The 12,272-nt window shown below is 33.3% G+C and overlaps 1 protein-coding gene across 1 annotated transcript in view; it reads left to right on the forward strand.

Annotated features, from left to right (window-relative positions):
- LOC111161556 (URI1, prefoldin like chaperone) overlaps positions 1-10,557 on the forward strand; it is a 75,598-nt gene extending 65,041 nt beyond the window's left edge. The window contains exons 7-11 of the mRNA XM_022525297.1: positions 584-752; positions 2,364-2,703; positions 4,564-4,706; positions 5,464-5,713; positions 8,805-10,557. Of these exons, the coding sequence (XP_022381005.1) occupies positions 584-752; positions 2,364-2,703; positions 4,564-4,706; positions 5,464-5,713; positions 8,805-8,987 (1,085 nt within the window). The 3' untranslated portion in view covers positions 8,988-10,557. The remainder of the gene's footprint in view (positions 1-583; positions 753-2,363; positions 2,704-4,563; positions 4,707-5,463; positions 5,714-8,804) is intronic.
- The last annotated feature ends 1,715 nt before the right edge of the window (positions 10,558-12,272 follow it).

Raw genomic sequence — 12,272 nt, forward strand, 5'->3', positions numbered from 1 at the left:
TCATATATAAAATTATACTCCAACTTTCCAGGGATTAGCCTCCATAGATTCCTCCTAGGGTGTTCATGCCTGGCAGTACTTAGAGTTGAAAGTATCCTGTGACAGGGCTTTGATGTGTAACTTTCGTAACTAAATTCTCTTGAGTAAGGATGGAAGATGTGTGTTATTTGTGTTGAATTTTATGTTATAAGTAGGGTACCTTGTGACCATTTTTACTTAGGGAGTTTTGAAGCTCTCAGGCAGCTCTTCAGGGTCTTCAATGTGCATATGAATCCTCTTGGGCTCTTGTTAAAACAGAGGATTGTGATTCAGCAGATTGGGGGGTTGGGTGGCTGAGAAGCAGTACTTCTGAAATGTTCTACAGGGGATACCAGTGTTGCTGGTCCTTGGACCACACTTTGAGTAGCAAGATATGAGATATGTACATCCTTGGAGTTGTCTTTGCTTACCTTTAAAACCATGCCTCCCTGTGTCAACATCCCTTCTCCTCAAAAGAAAGTCTTATTACTAAATCTACATTTGTGCCTTTTAAAAGTTGGCTATTAACATCCATGTCTTTCCTTTTTTTTTTTTTTTTAAATAGCAAAACACCGAATTGCTCATAAACCTCACTCCAAACCAAAAACTTCAGAGATTTTTGAAGCAGATTTTGCAAATGATGTAAAATCCAAGAATTTGCTTGCTGATAAGGAACTGTGGGCTCGACTTGAAGAACTAGAGAGACAAGAAGAATTGCTGGGTGAACTTGATAGGTACCTAATGACAAATCATCTTTCCAAGAGAATTTATTTCTAAACACATTTCCTTGTTAATCTCTTTCCTCATTAATAAAACAATACATGCTCATTGAAGAAAATATAGAAAAGTATAATATATTAAAGTATCAATAATCCTACCACGCTAGGGGCAACTGGGTGGCTCAGTGGGTTAAAGCCTCTGCCTTCAGCTCAGGTCATGATCCCAGGGTCCTGGGATCAAGCCCCGCATCAGGCTCTCTGTTCAGTGGGGAGCCTGCTTTCCCCTCTCTCTCTCTCTGCCTCCCTCTCTGCCTACTTGTGATCTCTGTCTGTCAAATAAATAAAATATTAAAAAAATAATAATAATCCTACCACTCTAAAATAAATATTCTTTAGGATATTTTCTTTTAGGGCTGTGCATTTGTGTCATGCCCATGCATATATATGTGTGTACAGAAATACTTAAAATCAATATTCCTATTTTTTTAATTATAAGATTTCAGCCATATTTTATATAATGAAGTCCTAAGATATATCAGATAGTTGACTTAAAATAATTATTGATGCTTTATATATTACATTTTAAATGAAATATTTTTATACTGTAGTCAGGATAATGCTATATATTTGAGTGACTTGTGAAAAAGAAAAGCTTGCTCTGGATTTGTTACTGTAAAATATTTATCCTTGCTTTCGTTTGCAAACTTTTCTGTTTATTGAGCAGACAATTTGTAATCTGATCAGATAGTTATATATATGGAAAACTTTTCCAAACTGCTATTTGAAATATACATTAGCACTCACTTGGAATTGTCAAAATGCTCAGTGAAATCTGTTACTACAGAAGTTCCTGTTTTATTTTGCTTAAATGATGTACCATATGCAGTAATTAATTTCTGTGAAAAATAGGACATGAAGCACAAAGTATATATATATATTTTTCTACCATTTCACCTATAAATTCTTAGGTCTTTTGATTAACTGATACTATTTCATTTTTTTAGATCAGTCTTGAATCTTGTTATTTTCTTGGTCACGATTCTCTATTTTTGCATGATGTTATTTCAATTCTATTGCATTTTTGGTTTTGTTATTTTTGTAAGGTTTTCAAATCCTTTGTAGAAATGAAGCATGAAAAATGTACATGTGTTTGTATAAGTGTAATTATATTCGTGTGTATACATACAAATCCTTCATTTTTTAAAATTACAGTAATACATGCTTGTAAAATATTCCAAATACAGAAGTAGAAAATAAGAATGTGTTAATTTTCTGGGCTTTAATTTCTCGTCTTTAAATAGAGAAACATATTCTCTGTTAATTTCTTACAAATCTCTTGATTGTATTATTTATATTGTATTGTGTGTGGCCGTGTCCTCTTGCAAAGATTAAAAAAATCATCTATATTCTACTAAGTGTTTGAGTAACTACTACATACAGAATAGTGTAGGGTTTTTTTGTTAATTTATTTCAAAACATTTTTATAGACTTAGAATTCTGTTTAAATATATATCTTATTCAGTCTTAATTTTTACCCATTGAAATGAAAAGAGAATTATAATATGGAGAATATGGAGAATTTTGATATGTTTGTTTGATCTCGTTAATTTTCTATTTCTTTACTAGTAAGCCTGGTACTATGATTGCAAATGGAGAGGATACGACATCTTCTGAAGAAGAAAAGGAAGATCAGAATATAAATGCGCATATGATGCATCAAGTAACAGACTCTGTTACTTCGAGCAGCTGTTATAAGGATGTTACACATTCAGAACTGTTCAGTGGTCAAATGAATGGCATTCATCCAGTGAACGGTTCAAATTCTTACCACAGTAATGAAGATGATGATGATGATGGTGGTGGTGATGATGGTGGTGGCGATAATGAAAATGACCAGGATGCTTTAGGGGTTGGAGATCATTCTATACCAACAATATATTTTTCTCATACTGTCGAACCTAAGAGGGTTTGTATACTTTTTACTAATTCTGTATATATTTTAAATATTCAGTATCATCTGTAATTCTCTTTAAAAGAACAGTGTCAGCAGTGATTAATGTTGTTGATAGTGCCAAACAAGAAGACCATCTTTTACATCTTTCTTTGGCCAGTTTTTCTAAAAAGAAAAAGGAGGATGTGTGGAGTCCAAAGTCTCCGTAGTTGGTTTTGGTACATTGTTATCTGAAGCCACAATAGAATTTCAATTGTTTGGGGTCTAGAAAGGAATCAGATTTGAGGAGCAACTACTGTAATTTCACCTTCATTCAGAGGTTTTCTTTTTTTTTTTTTTTTAATTTTTAAATTTTTTTATAAACATATAATGCATTATTAGCCCCAGGGGTACAGGTCTGTGAGTCGCCAGGTGAGAGTTTTCTTATGAATTCTAGAGTTAATTATATTGTGGGTGTTTTGATGTACTTGGGATGTTAAAGTGACTGCTTTAGTTACATTCCTAATTATGCCAGGTTGTTATTTTCTGTGTGGACACAACATGAATAGGAGTGCCATGAGCAAAGTTGAAAAATTTAGGAGGAAGTAAAAAGTAGTTCCTTTTCTGATAAAGTAAATATAAACATCTGTGATTAATCATAACTTTAGAATTTTGGCATTTTAGAGCTGGGGGTTACTATAGAGATCTTCTAATACAGGGTTTTTAAGCATTTTTTTAGTATCAAAAGACTTTTTATTCCCTTTGTACTTATTATAGAATCCCAGTATTTAAAATAGATCAAAACAGGTTGGTTCTGATTGGAGGAAGGATAGACTACCTTAAACCCATTCCCTTGCTCTAGAACGCTGCTCCGAGGAGCAACTGGGAATTCATCTTTCTCATTCATCTTTCTCAAGGAAACTTAAGGCCTAGAAGTCCATAGAGCTGGCTAGTAATGAAACAGAAAGTCCTTTGTGTCAGTATTGTGCTCTTTGTACCACAAGGTACCTCTGCAGGGATTGCCTAGAGCATAGTTAAGGGTCTGTGGTATCAGTCTGAAGTATCCGTGATTATTATTTAATGAAACATGTTTAAAACATATTTGATATTTCTTAGGTCCCTTAAGTTATCCCTGCTCTAATATGAAGTGAAATTTTTTTTTTTATGTTTTAATACTTCAGACTAAAGTGAGCATCTTGTGAATTCTTTGGAAAAAATTGACCTAATAACCAGAAAAACAAGTTTGTTTTATGATTCTTATTTCAGGCTTTAAACTTTTTCTTATTTGCATGTCCATAAAATAGGAAGAAGAAGTAATATTTTTAGGAATGTTATGAGAGAGAAGTCCTTCATGTGGAAAGTGCAGTAAAATGCTGAGTAGGAATAGAAGAATAACATGATAATCTTACAGGGTTTTTTTGTTTTATTTTATTTTTTAGTCCAGTTTCTAAAAACTAGAGGTGTTTAAAAAATTCTGGATAGTTAAATATTATTTAATACTGCTTTTATGACTTAAATTTTATATTCTTACCAAATATTTCTTTGGTTAATTGCGTTCTTTGTTTTGAAATGCATGATATTAAGCCAAAATTTTATGTCCAAGTAATGGGGTGATATGATAGCTTATAATAAATCAGTCATTTAGTTTAAATGTAATTTGCTTTCAATACAATAATAAAGTCACTGGAGATTAGAATTGGTCATTAAAGAAGACATAATTTAATGTAGTAAAAATATGTTAAGGGTAAGGACTTTTTAATCCTAATAATGCACATCATTTCAGTGTCAAAAAATTTAAACTGTTTTTCTTCTTTACTTATAGGGTTTATTTGTTTAAGTTTTGACTTTGATTTACTTTCTCAAAAGGGTTGTTATTTTATGTTGTGAAATTTTTAGGTCCGAATAAATACTGGAAAAAATACCACTTTAAAATTCAGTGAAAAGAAAGAAGAAGCCAAACGTAAACGAAAGAACAGCTCTGGCAGTGGTCATTCTGCCCAAGAGCTGCCTACTATCAGGACTCCTGCTGACATTTATAGGTGAGTGGTATTCACAGGCAGTAGAACAATCTGCTGTTCCCGTCCGCCTCTTTGTAACTGAACATATATAGGAAAAAGGTTGTCGGTAACACAGAAGGCTTTCACTGAAAAGCGAGGTATTTGGATAGAGTTGGCTTAGTATTTCAGAGGCTGTCACAGGAGCTGCTGAACTACTGAAAGCAGTTGAAAATTGCATGATCTTTCCCTTTTCCCCCTCTTTGCCAGTGCTTTTAAAATGTTCCCAGTCGATCCAGTCAAAAAATGTAGTGTACTTTAGTTACAACTTTGTGTTTCTAGTGGGCTGGAGCCTCACTTTCCTGCCACAGCAGTGAAGGTGCTTGGCAGGTGGTTTATCTTTTCACAAAGTGGGAGTTAAGTTTTGCTGTTCCAGTTTTTTGTTGTGTTGTTGAAAAAGTTACCATTTGAAAATACCTACTGTTTTCATGACCTACGTTTGTAAAATAGTTAAAATTGCTTAATTGTCTTCTAAGTAGGCCCAAAGTGTATGTGGAAATGTGGCAAATCAGGTGTCGCTGAGAACATGCTTATAAACAAAGTGCTCTGTTTTATTAGGCCAAAAAAATCATGTTTTTAAGAATATGAAACATTATTTGAAACTAAAAATTATTTTGATTGTGCAAATTTTACATGTAACCTTGTAGATTAGTTTCTAGAAAAGATTTTTTTAATATCATTATAAATTTATCCTCTGCTTATGAGTTACCTAAAGTGGATGTATCTATTTTGGATATTGTAGGGTCTTCGTTGATGTTGTGAACGGGGAATATGTCCCTCGTAAGTCCATCCTGAAGTCTCGCAGCAGAGAAAACAGTGTTTGCAGTGATACCAGTGAAAGCAGTGCTGCTGACTTCGATGACAGACGGGGAGTTCTGAGGAGTATTAGCTGTGAAGAGGCCACTTGTAGTGACACTAGTGAGAGTATTTTGGAAGAGGAACAAGAAGAAAACCATCATAAGAAACTTTTGCCCTTATCAGGAACACCTGAGGTGTGTGTGTGTCTCTGACTCTTTGATTTCAGATGGTATCTTTCATGAGTTTTTGTAAGACTAAAAAGGTGGTGGTAGCTCCATTTTAGAAGGGCCTATCATTCATTTTCCCGATTTCACGTAGATCATTTTTAGAATTGAAAAGATACGTCTCGGGGTGCCTGGCTGGCTCAGTGGGTTAAAGCCTCTGCCTTCGGCTCAGGTCATGATCTCAGGGTCCTGGAATCGAGACCCGCATCAGGCTCTCTGCTCAGCGGGGAGCCTGCTTCCTCCTCTCTCTCTGCCTGCCTCTCTGCCTACTTGTGATCTCGGTCTGTCAAATAAATAAATAAAATCTTAAAAAAAAAAAAAAAGAAAAAAGATACGTCTCTGCTTTTTTAAAAATTTTTGAAAATTATAGGTGCTGTGTCTCAGGTATGGTTTATAAATTATTAATCTTACAATCTTTAAGTTATTTTGTCTTATATAGTTATTTATTGAAGTTAATCAACATGGCATTGTTTATCTTACAGCTTCTTTAGTTTATACATATATTTAATCTCAAAAGTCATGGAACCTAATTCATTCTAGGCTTGTTCTTTTTCAATAATAATTTGTAAAAAATTAATAGTCACTAGCAAACATAAATGCAGGTCTAAAAATGTAACATAATTCAAGAAAATTTTTGTAGGGAAAAGTATTACCAATCTTAAAGTTTTATTTTTGTGAAGTAGGAATTTTAAAGTATCTCAGTTTGCATAATTGTTACATTTTTGGCCATCATTTAGCGGCTTTTTAAAAACAAATTACCACTAGACCAAACCATAGTCATTTTATAATGGCTTACGTAGATGACTATACTTCTTAATGAAAAAATATATGTGGCAGATAATTATCTAAAGTCCTGTGTTTTGGCTTGTGCCAGTGACATATTTATTCTTGGGGGTTGTGGAATCGTTTTACAATTTAATGAAAGCTGTAGATCCCTCAGAAAAATGAGTGCACACATATATATTCTTACCTACCATGTTGCATACACTTTCGTGTGTGAGGAGGAGGGGTATTAGAAGATCCCAAAGTAAGAATTCCTATCTTTGAAATAGTCATATGTTATGATTTCCTTTATTCCCACACATGATTTCTAATTTTTTGTTTGTTTTGTGGGTATTTCAACTTTTCAATTTATAAGGTTCCCACTCAACTCCTGTATAAAAGTGATATACCCATTTAGGTATATATCAGATACATCCAAAAATATATATGTTTATATGTATGTTTATATGTTTATATATATCTAAAACTGTTGCTTGTATTAAATAGTACAGCAACTAAATAGTAACTAAATGGTGATAATTGTACTAAATGTCAGTGGACATGGAGATCATTAGCATTTAGGGACAGTATATATGATCAGAATATTCTCCTCCCCTCCACCCAGTACAATGATCTCAGTTGCCCTGGAAAATATCTCATTTAATAGTCTTCCAAATTGTTAGAAAAACAGGTAATGGGTATAGACTTTCACTATTTCAAAATTGTTGAAAATTAGGTTTTTATAAGGACTTAATGTATCATGGTATGCTAGAGCTCAAGACTGGAAATTTAGTTTTATTTCATTCTTAATTAGCTTTGCATTTTGTATTGAACTGTTATCATCAGCATTCTAGACGCTGTACACTTTTTTAACATCAAAACAAGTAGTTCATGCATATGGTAAGTACTTTGGAAGATACCTTTTCAGTATCTTTAAATGCTGAAATAATGTCTTTTTTTTTTCAAAAGGCTCAATGCTCATCAAGATAAAATAGGAGTCTTGAGAAAGTAGATTTTGAGTTTAAGAGTTTGGATTCCACCCAAGTTCTTAAAATATTACAGGAAGGAAAGGGCATTCTTGTTTTGTTTCTTTGATAGGGCAAGGTGGAGGGGTGTGGCTTTCTAAACTACTCAGGTGATACATTGTCTTAACTAAATTTGTACTCTTGTTAGACAAAAGGAAGCAAAATATACATGAAAGTTTACTTGTCAGATTTTACTTTGTGTATAATGAGTTTTAAAAGATGAAAGGGGGGATCTAAATACCAGAAACTTTAAGAATAAAATCCATACCAACTCCTTGGTTTTTATAGACTTTATTTATTTATTCATTCATTTAGATTTATATATTTTAAAAATTTTATTTGAGAAAGTGAGCGTGCAGGAGAGCACAAGATGGGAGGGAGGGGCAGAGGGACAGGGAGAAGAAGACTCCCCCATTGAACAGGGAGCCTGATCCTGGAATCATGTCCTGAGCTGAAGGCAGACACTTAACCGACTGAGCCACCCAGGTGCTCCTTTATATAAAAAGATCTTTATGTAAAAAAATATATAAAGATATATCTTTGGTTATATTTCCAGCATTTTGTACACATTACTTTTTTTCAGTTGAACACACAGTTGGCCAGATTAAGTCCAGCAGACATCCAGTTGAAATTAAAGGATCAATTTTTTTTGTGGAACATCTAATTTTCATTATTGTATTAATTATGGTAAATTTTGAGGCTGGTGCTTGTCTCCACTAGTATCAGCACTTGATTTTTCAGTTTATGCTGATCTCTTAAATAAATTTGAGGTAGGACTCAATAAAATTCTCAAGTAATTGCATAAATGAACACCACCTAAGAAATGTCACTGCTGCTGAAATTAAGCTATTGGCTAGTGGCAGCATGGCTTCCATAGGATAGCTCATTCGTCAGCTCATGTTTGATACCCTAGTAGCATTTTTTAGTTTAAAACGTTATTTTTCACAGCATGATCTGGACATAATAATGGAATGTGTGAAAGTTGAGGACGTTTTATGTACCCATTTTTGTTTAATCCCAGATAAAACATTTATTTTACATTTTGCTTTCTTAAATGTATGCTATAAAAATGTACTTATAGTTGGTGGTGAAATTAAGATTCATTTTAATAATACTTGATTTCTCTGGACAATTTGTATTTTGTGTATTTATCCAAAAACCTTAAGAATTTACTTTCGACAAAAAAAGAAGTGTCTAATTGGCAAATACAGGATAACAATTTTGTGGGCATCTTACTTATGTTTTGTTACCATAATCTGATTTTTGTCTTCTAGGCTTTTTCTGGAACTGTAATAGAAAAAGAATTTCTGTCGCCCTCCTTAACACCACACCCAACCATGGTTCATCCTGTGCTACCCACCATTCCAGAACGAAAAGAAGTTCTGTCAGAAGTATCAGAAGAAACTACAAAGAGGGTTTCAAAGTTCAAAGCTGCCCGATTGCAGCAGAAAAACTAGGGCCTGCCTAGGCAATGGTAGTTTACATCCTGGAACCTAGTTTTGCATTTCTTTAGAATCTGTATCACAAAATACGTTACATGTAGTTTGAAATAAGGCGTCCAGAATTCATTTGGCAGCAAGATCTCATACTGTTATCAGTGGTATTAAAAATCAAAGTAAATGTTTGAATACTTTAATATTCAGCTTGTTTTGTTAATTCTCTGAATACTGTCAATACTGTTGTCTTAAGTTTTCTTATGATGCACTGGCAGTATTTAGAATTATCTTTCAAAGAATACTGTTCATATGCATTGTTTTTGTGTTTTGAACTAAATACAGGCAGTTTTGTACCAGCTGTGAAGTTGTGCGTACCATATGGACCATTTTAAGGAAACTTCTAAAATTTCAGATAGATTCAGCAATTATATTACTTGCTTTAGCATTTTAAAAGCACTTTAAAAAAAATCTACTTCTGTAGGTTTTGCAGCTAGGTGGCTATTTAAAAAAATTCTCCCCTTTGTTGGTCATTCTATCATCTCTGAGGCAGAAAGCTACATGTACCCCTATGGGAAAGTTTCTTTGATTGGAAGAATGGTATTTTGTAAAACATTTTTTTTTTCTAGTAAAAATTTTATGAAACTTGGTCTCTAAAATGTGAGCTTTATGATTCAGAATTGAATACAGAAATGTCTTTGATTCATATACATGCTACCTGCACCACACAGTGGTTCCTTGAATTCATGTAATTCTGTAGGCAATTCTTCTCCCTTGGTGTGTTCACTTTTAACTGGAATTATATTTTGGGAGAGAAGTAAGGTTGTGTAGATGTAAGAAAAATTACCAGATTTTTTAAATAAGAAATTTTATGTTTTAATTTTCCAACATTTTCATTCTCTAAGGCTACTTTCCTACTAGTAAATAATTGAAATAACATATTGACTGTTAGCAAAAATCCTTAAAATAAAGAGAAATTTATTCTAACATTGAAAATTATACTGCAAGTGTTAATCATTAGCTTGATGCATGCTGAAATGTAGCTTTTAAAAAGCATTCTGCATTAGTACTAAAATAAGCCATCAATGCCAGTCCACCCTCTATTCATGGCTAAATATTTAAAGGTTATTTATAGCTTCTTTAATGAATTCTTGCTTAAACAAAGTGAAATTATGTCCTAGAAAAGTAGAAGCTATTTGTAACTAGAACAGCACAACTGTAAAAGTTTTATGAATATGTATTTTAGTAATACGGGGGTGAGCCTGAATCTCCACAAGTTAATGGATAATTCAGAACAGAGGACTGATTTTGAAAGATAGCCTAAAAATGTAGATTTGTTCTTTAGTAAAGTTTAATGAACTGTGCATATATTTTTAGTTAAAACTATTTTCTCTCAGCCCATCCCCCACAAAAATTAAACCAAACCGAGAGTACCATCATACACACACAGAAGAGTTCTGACTCCCAATTGCTATTCAAGTGAGCCCTGCTGGATATTCTCCCAGAAACAAACTTTATTGTGGGACTATTGTGATATTCTTTACAGGCATGTAATTTCAAGAGTACTGTCATTAAATAATTTTTCATAATTTGAGCCTGTTGTTATGTAGTTTATGTTACTTCTTGCAAATAAGACGTTCCCTCATAGAATAAGATAGTAGTAGAAGCAAGGAATAAGTGTTTGGTAACATTTTCTTATGTTCTGCCGAAGACCAGATGAAGTGGTATGGCCCCATTCCATAACTTCAGTTTTACAACAAAATTTCAGTTGTGATTTTACATTATAGGTTTATTTTTCATATTAAATTCATGTTTCAGTGGGATAAAGTGAAGCTGGTCATAAGTGTTCTCTTTTAAACCAGTGTAAAACAGAATAGCAGAAGTTTTTTGTATTTTGAACTAATTTTAGACTTACAGAAAAATTGCAAAAATAGTAGTTTCCATATACCTCTTCATTCAGCTTCCCCTAATATTATAGCATCTTCTATAACCATAATGCAGTGATTAAAAGTGGAAAATTTATGTTGGTGCAGTACTGTTAACTGATTTACAGATCTTACTTGAATTTCACCAACTTTTTCACTAAGTGTTGTTTTTCTGTTCTAGGATCTATTTTGCATTTATTATAACTCTGTAGTCTCCTCCATTTGTTTTCTTTTATGACTTTGACATATTGAAGATTACTGGTCAGATATTTTGTAAGATGCTCCTCAATTTGAGTTTGTTTGATGTACTCATATTTTAGAATGAGGTTTTCCCTTTTTGGCAAGAATACCATAGAAATGCATCATATCAAGAGGTTCATATCAGAGATGCATTCTAGTGTGTCATTTCAAGAGGTCCAAAGTTTCAGTATTAACCTTGGTGATTTGGTTAAGGTGGTGTCTGCTAGGTTTCTCCACTATAAAGTTACTATCTTTTCCTTTGTAGTTAATAAATACTTTTGAGGAACTACTTTGAGATTATGCTTTTTTTCCTCCTCAGATTTAAGCCCACTAATTTTTGCATTCATTGGCAGATCTTGCTTGTAACAGTTATTACTGTTATTAGGCAAATTATTATTTGCCTAACAGTTATTTTCTTGTTTTGGCTTTCTACCTACCTACCTACCTCTCTGCTCTGTCTCTTCCTCCCCTCCCCTCCTTATTTCCCTCCCTCCCTCCCTTCCTCCTTCCCTCCCTCCCTCCTTTTATTCCCCTAATGTAATCTAATGTGGTAGAGGGGCTCCTGTGAAGCTCTTTCAATGCTCCTATCAAGCATTATTTAGATTTATTAGCATTAAGATGTCTGGGTACTTTATTACTTTTTTTTTTACATTTATCTCTTAGAATTCTTTTGTAATGCAAAGCTGTGCCATTCCCCTTCCTGCTGTCTATAAATTTATTATTTCTATCAGTATGAACTTGGATATTTATTTTATTCTGTGGGTTAAGATCCAGTTACCATTGTTTTGTTTGCTCAAATTGTTCTGTATTTGACCATTAGGAACTTCTTTGAGTTGGTTCCTGAATTCTTTCACAGATCTCTATATTTTTGTTTGAATATTTTGACTCCACAAAATGTTACAGGCTTATCTTAATTTTTCCTGCTCCAGCCTTCAAATCATCAGCCACTTCTCCAGGGAGCCATTATTCCTTTTATTGGAGAAAGGTATTTAAATACCAACATTTCTCATTTGGGTGTGTGTATTGCCATTGTAGTGCCAATTGCTAGAAGCCCTTCCTCAATAGAGCTAGAAAATTATGTATACTAACCAGTGCATGTGTTTACATTTACACATTTGTCTCTTTATATAAAAAAATACAAATT

This window comes from Enhydra lutris, unplaced genomic scaffold, assembly GCF_002288905.1.
Source record: "Enhydra lutris kenyoni isolate GAN:26980312 unplaced genomic scaffold, ASM228890v2 scaffoldscaffold85, whole genome shotgun sequence".
NCBI lineage: Eukaryota > Metazoa > Chordata > Mammalia > Carnivora > Mustelidae > Enhydra > Enhydra lutris.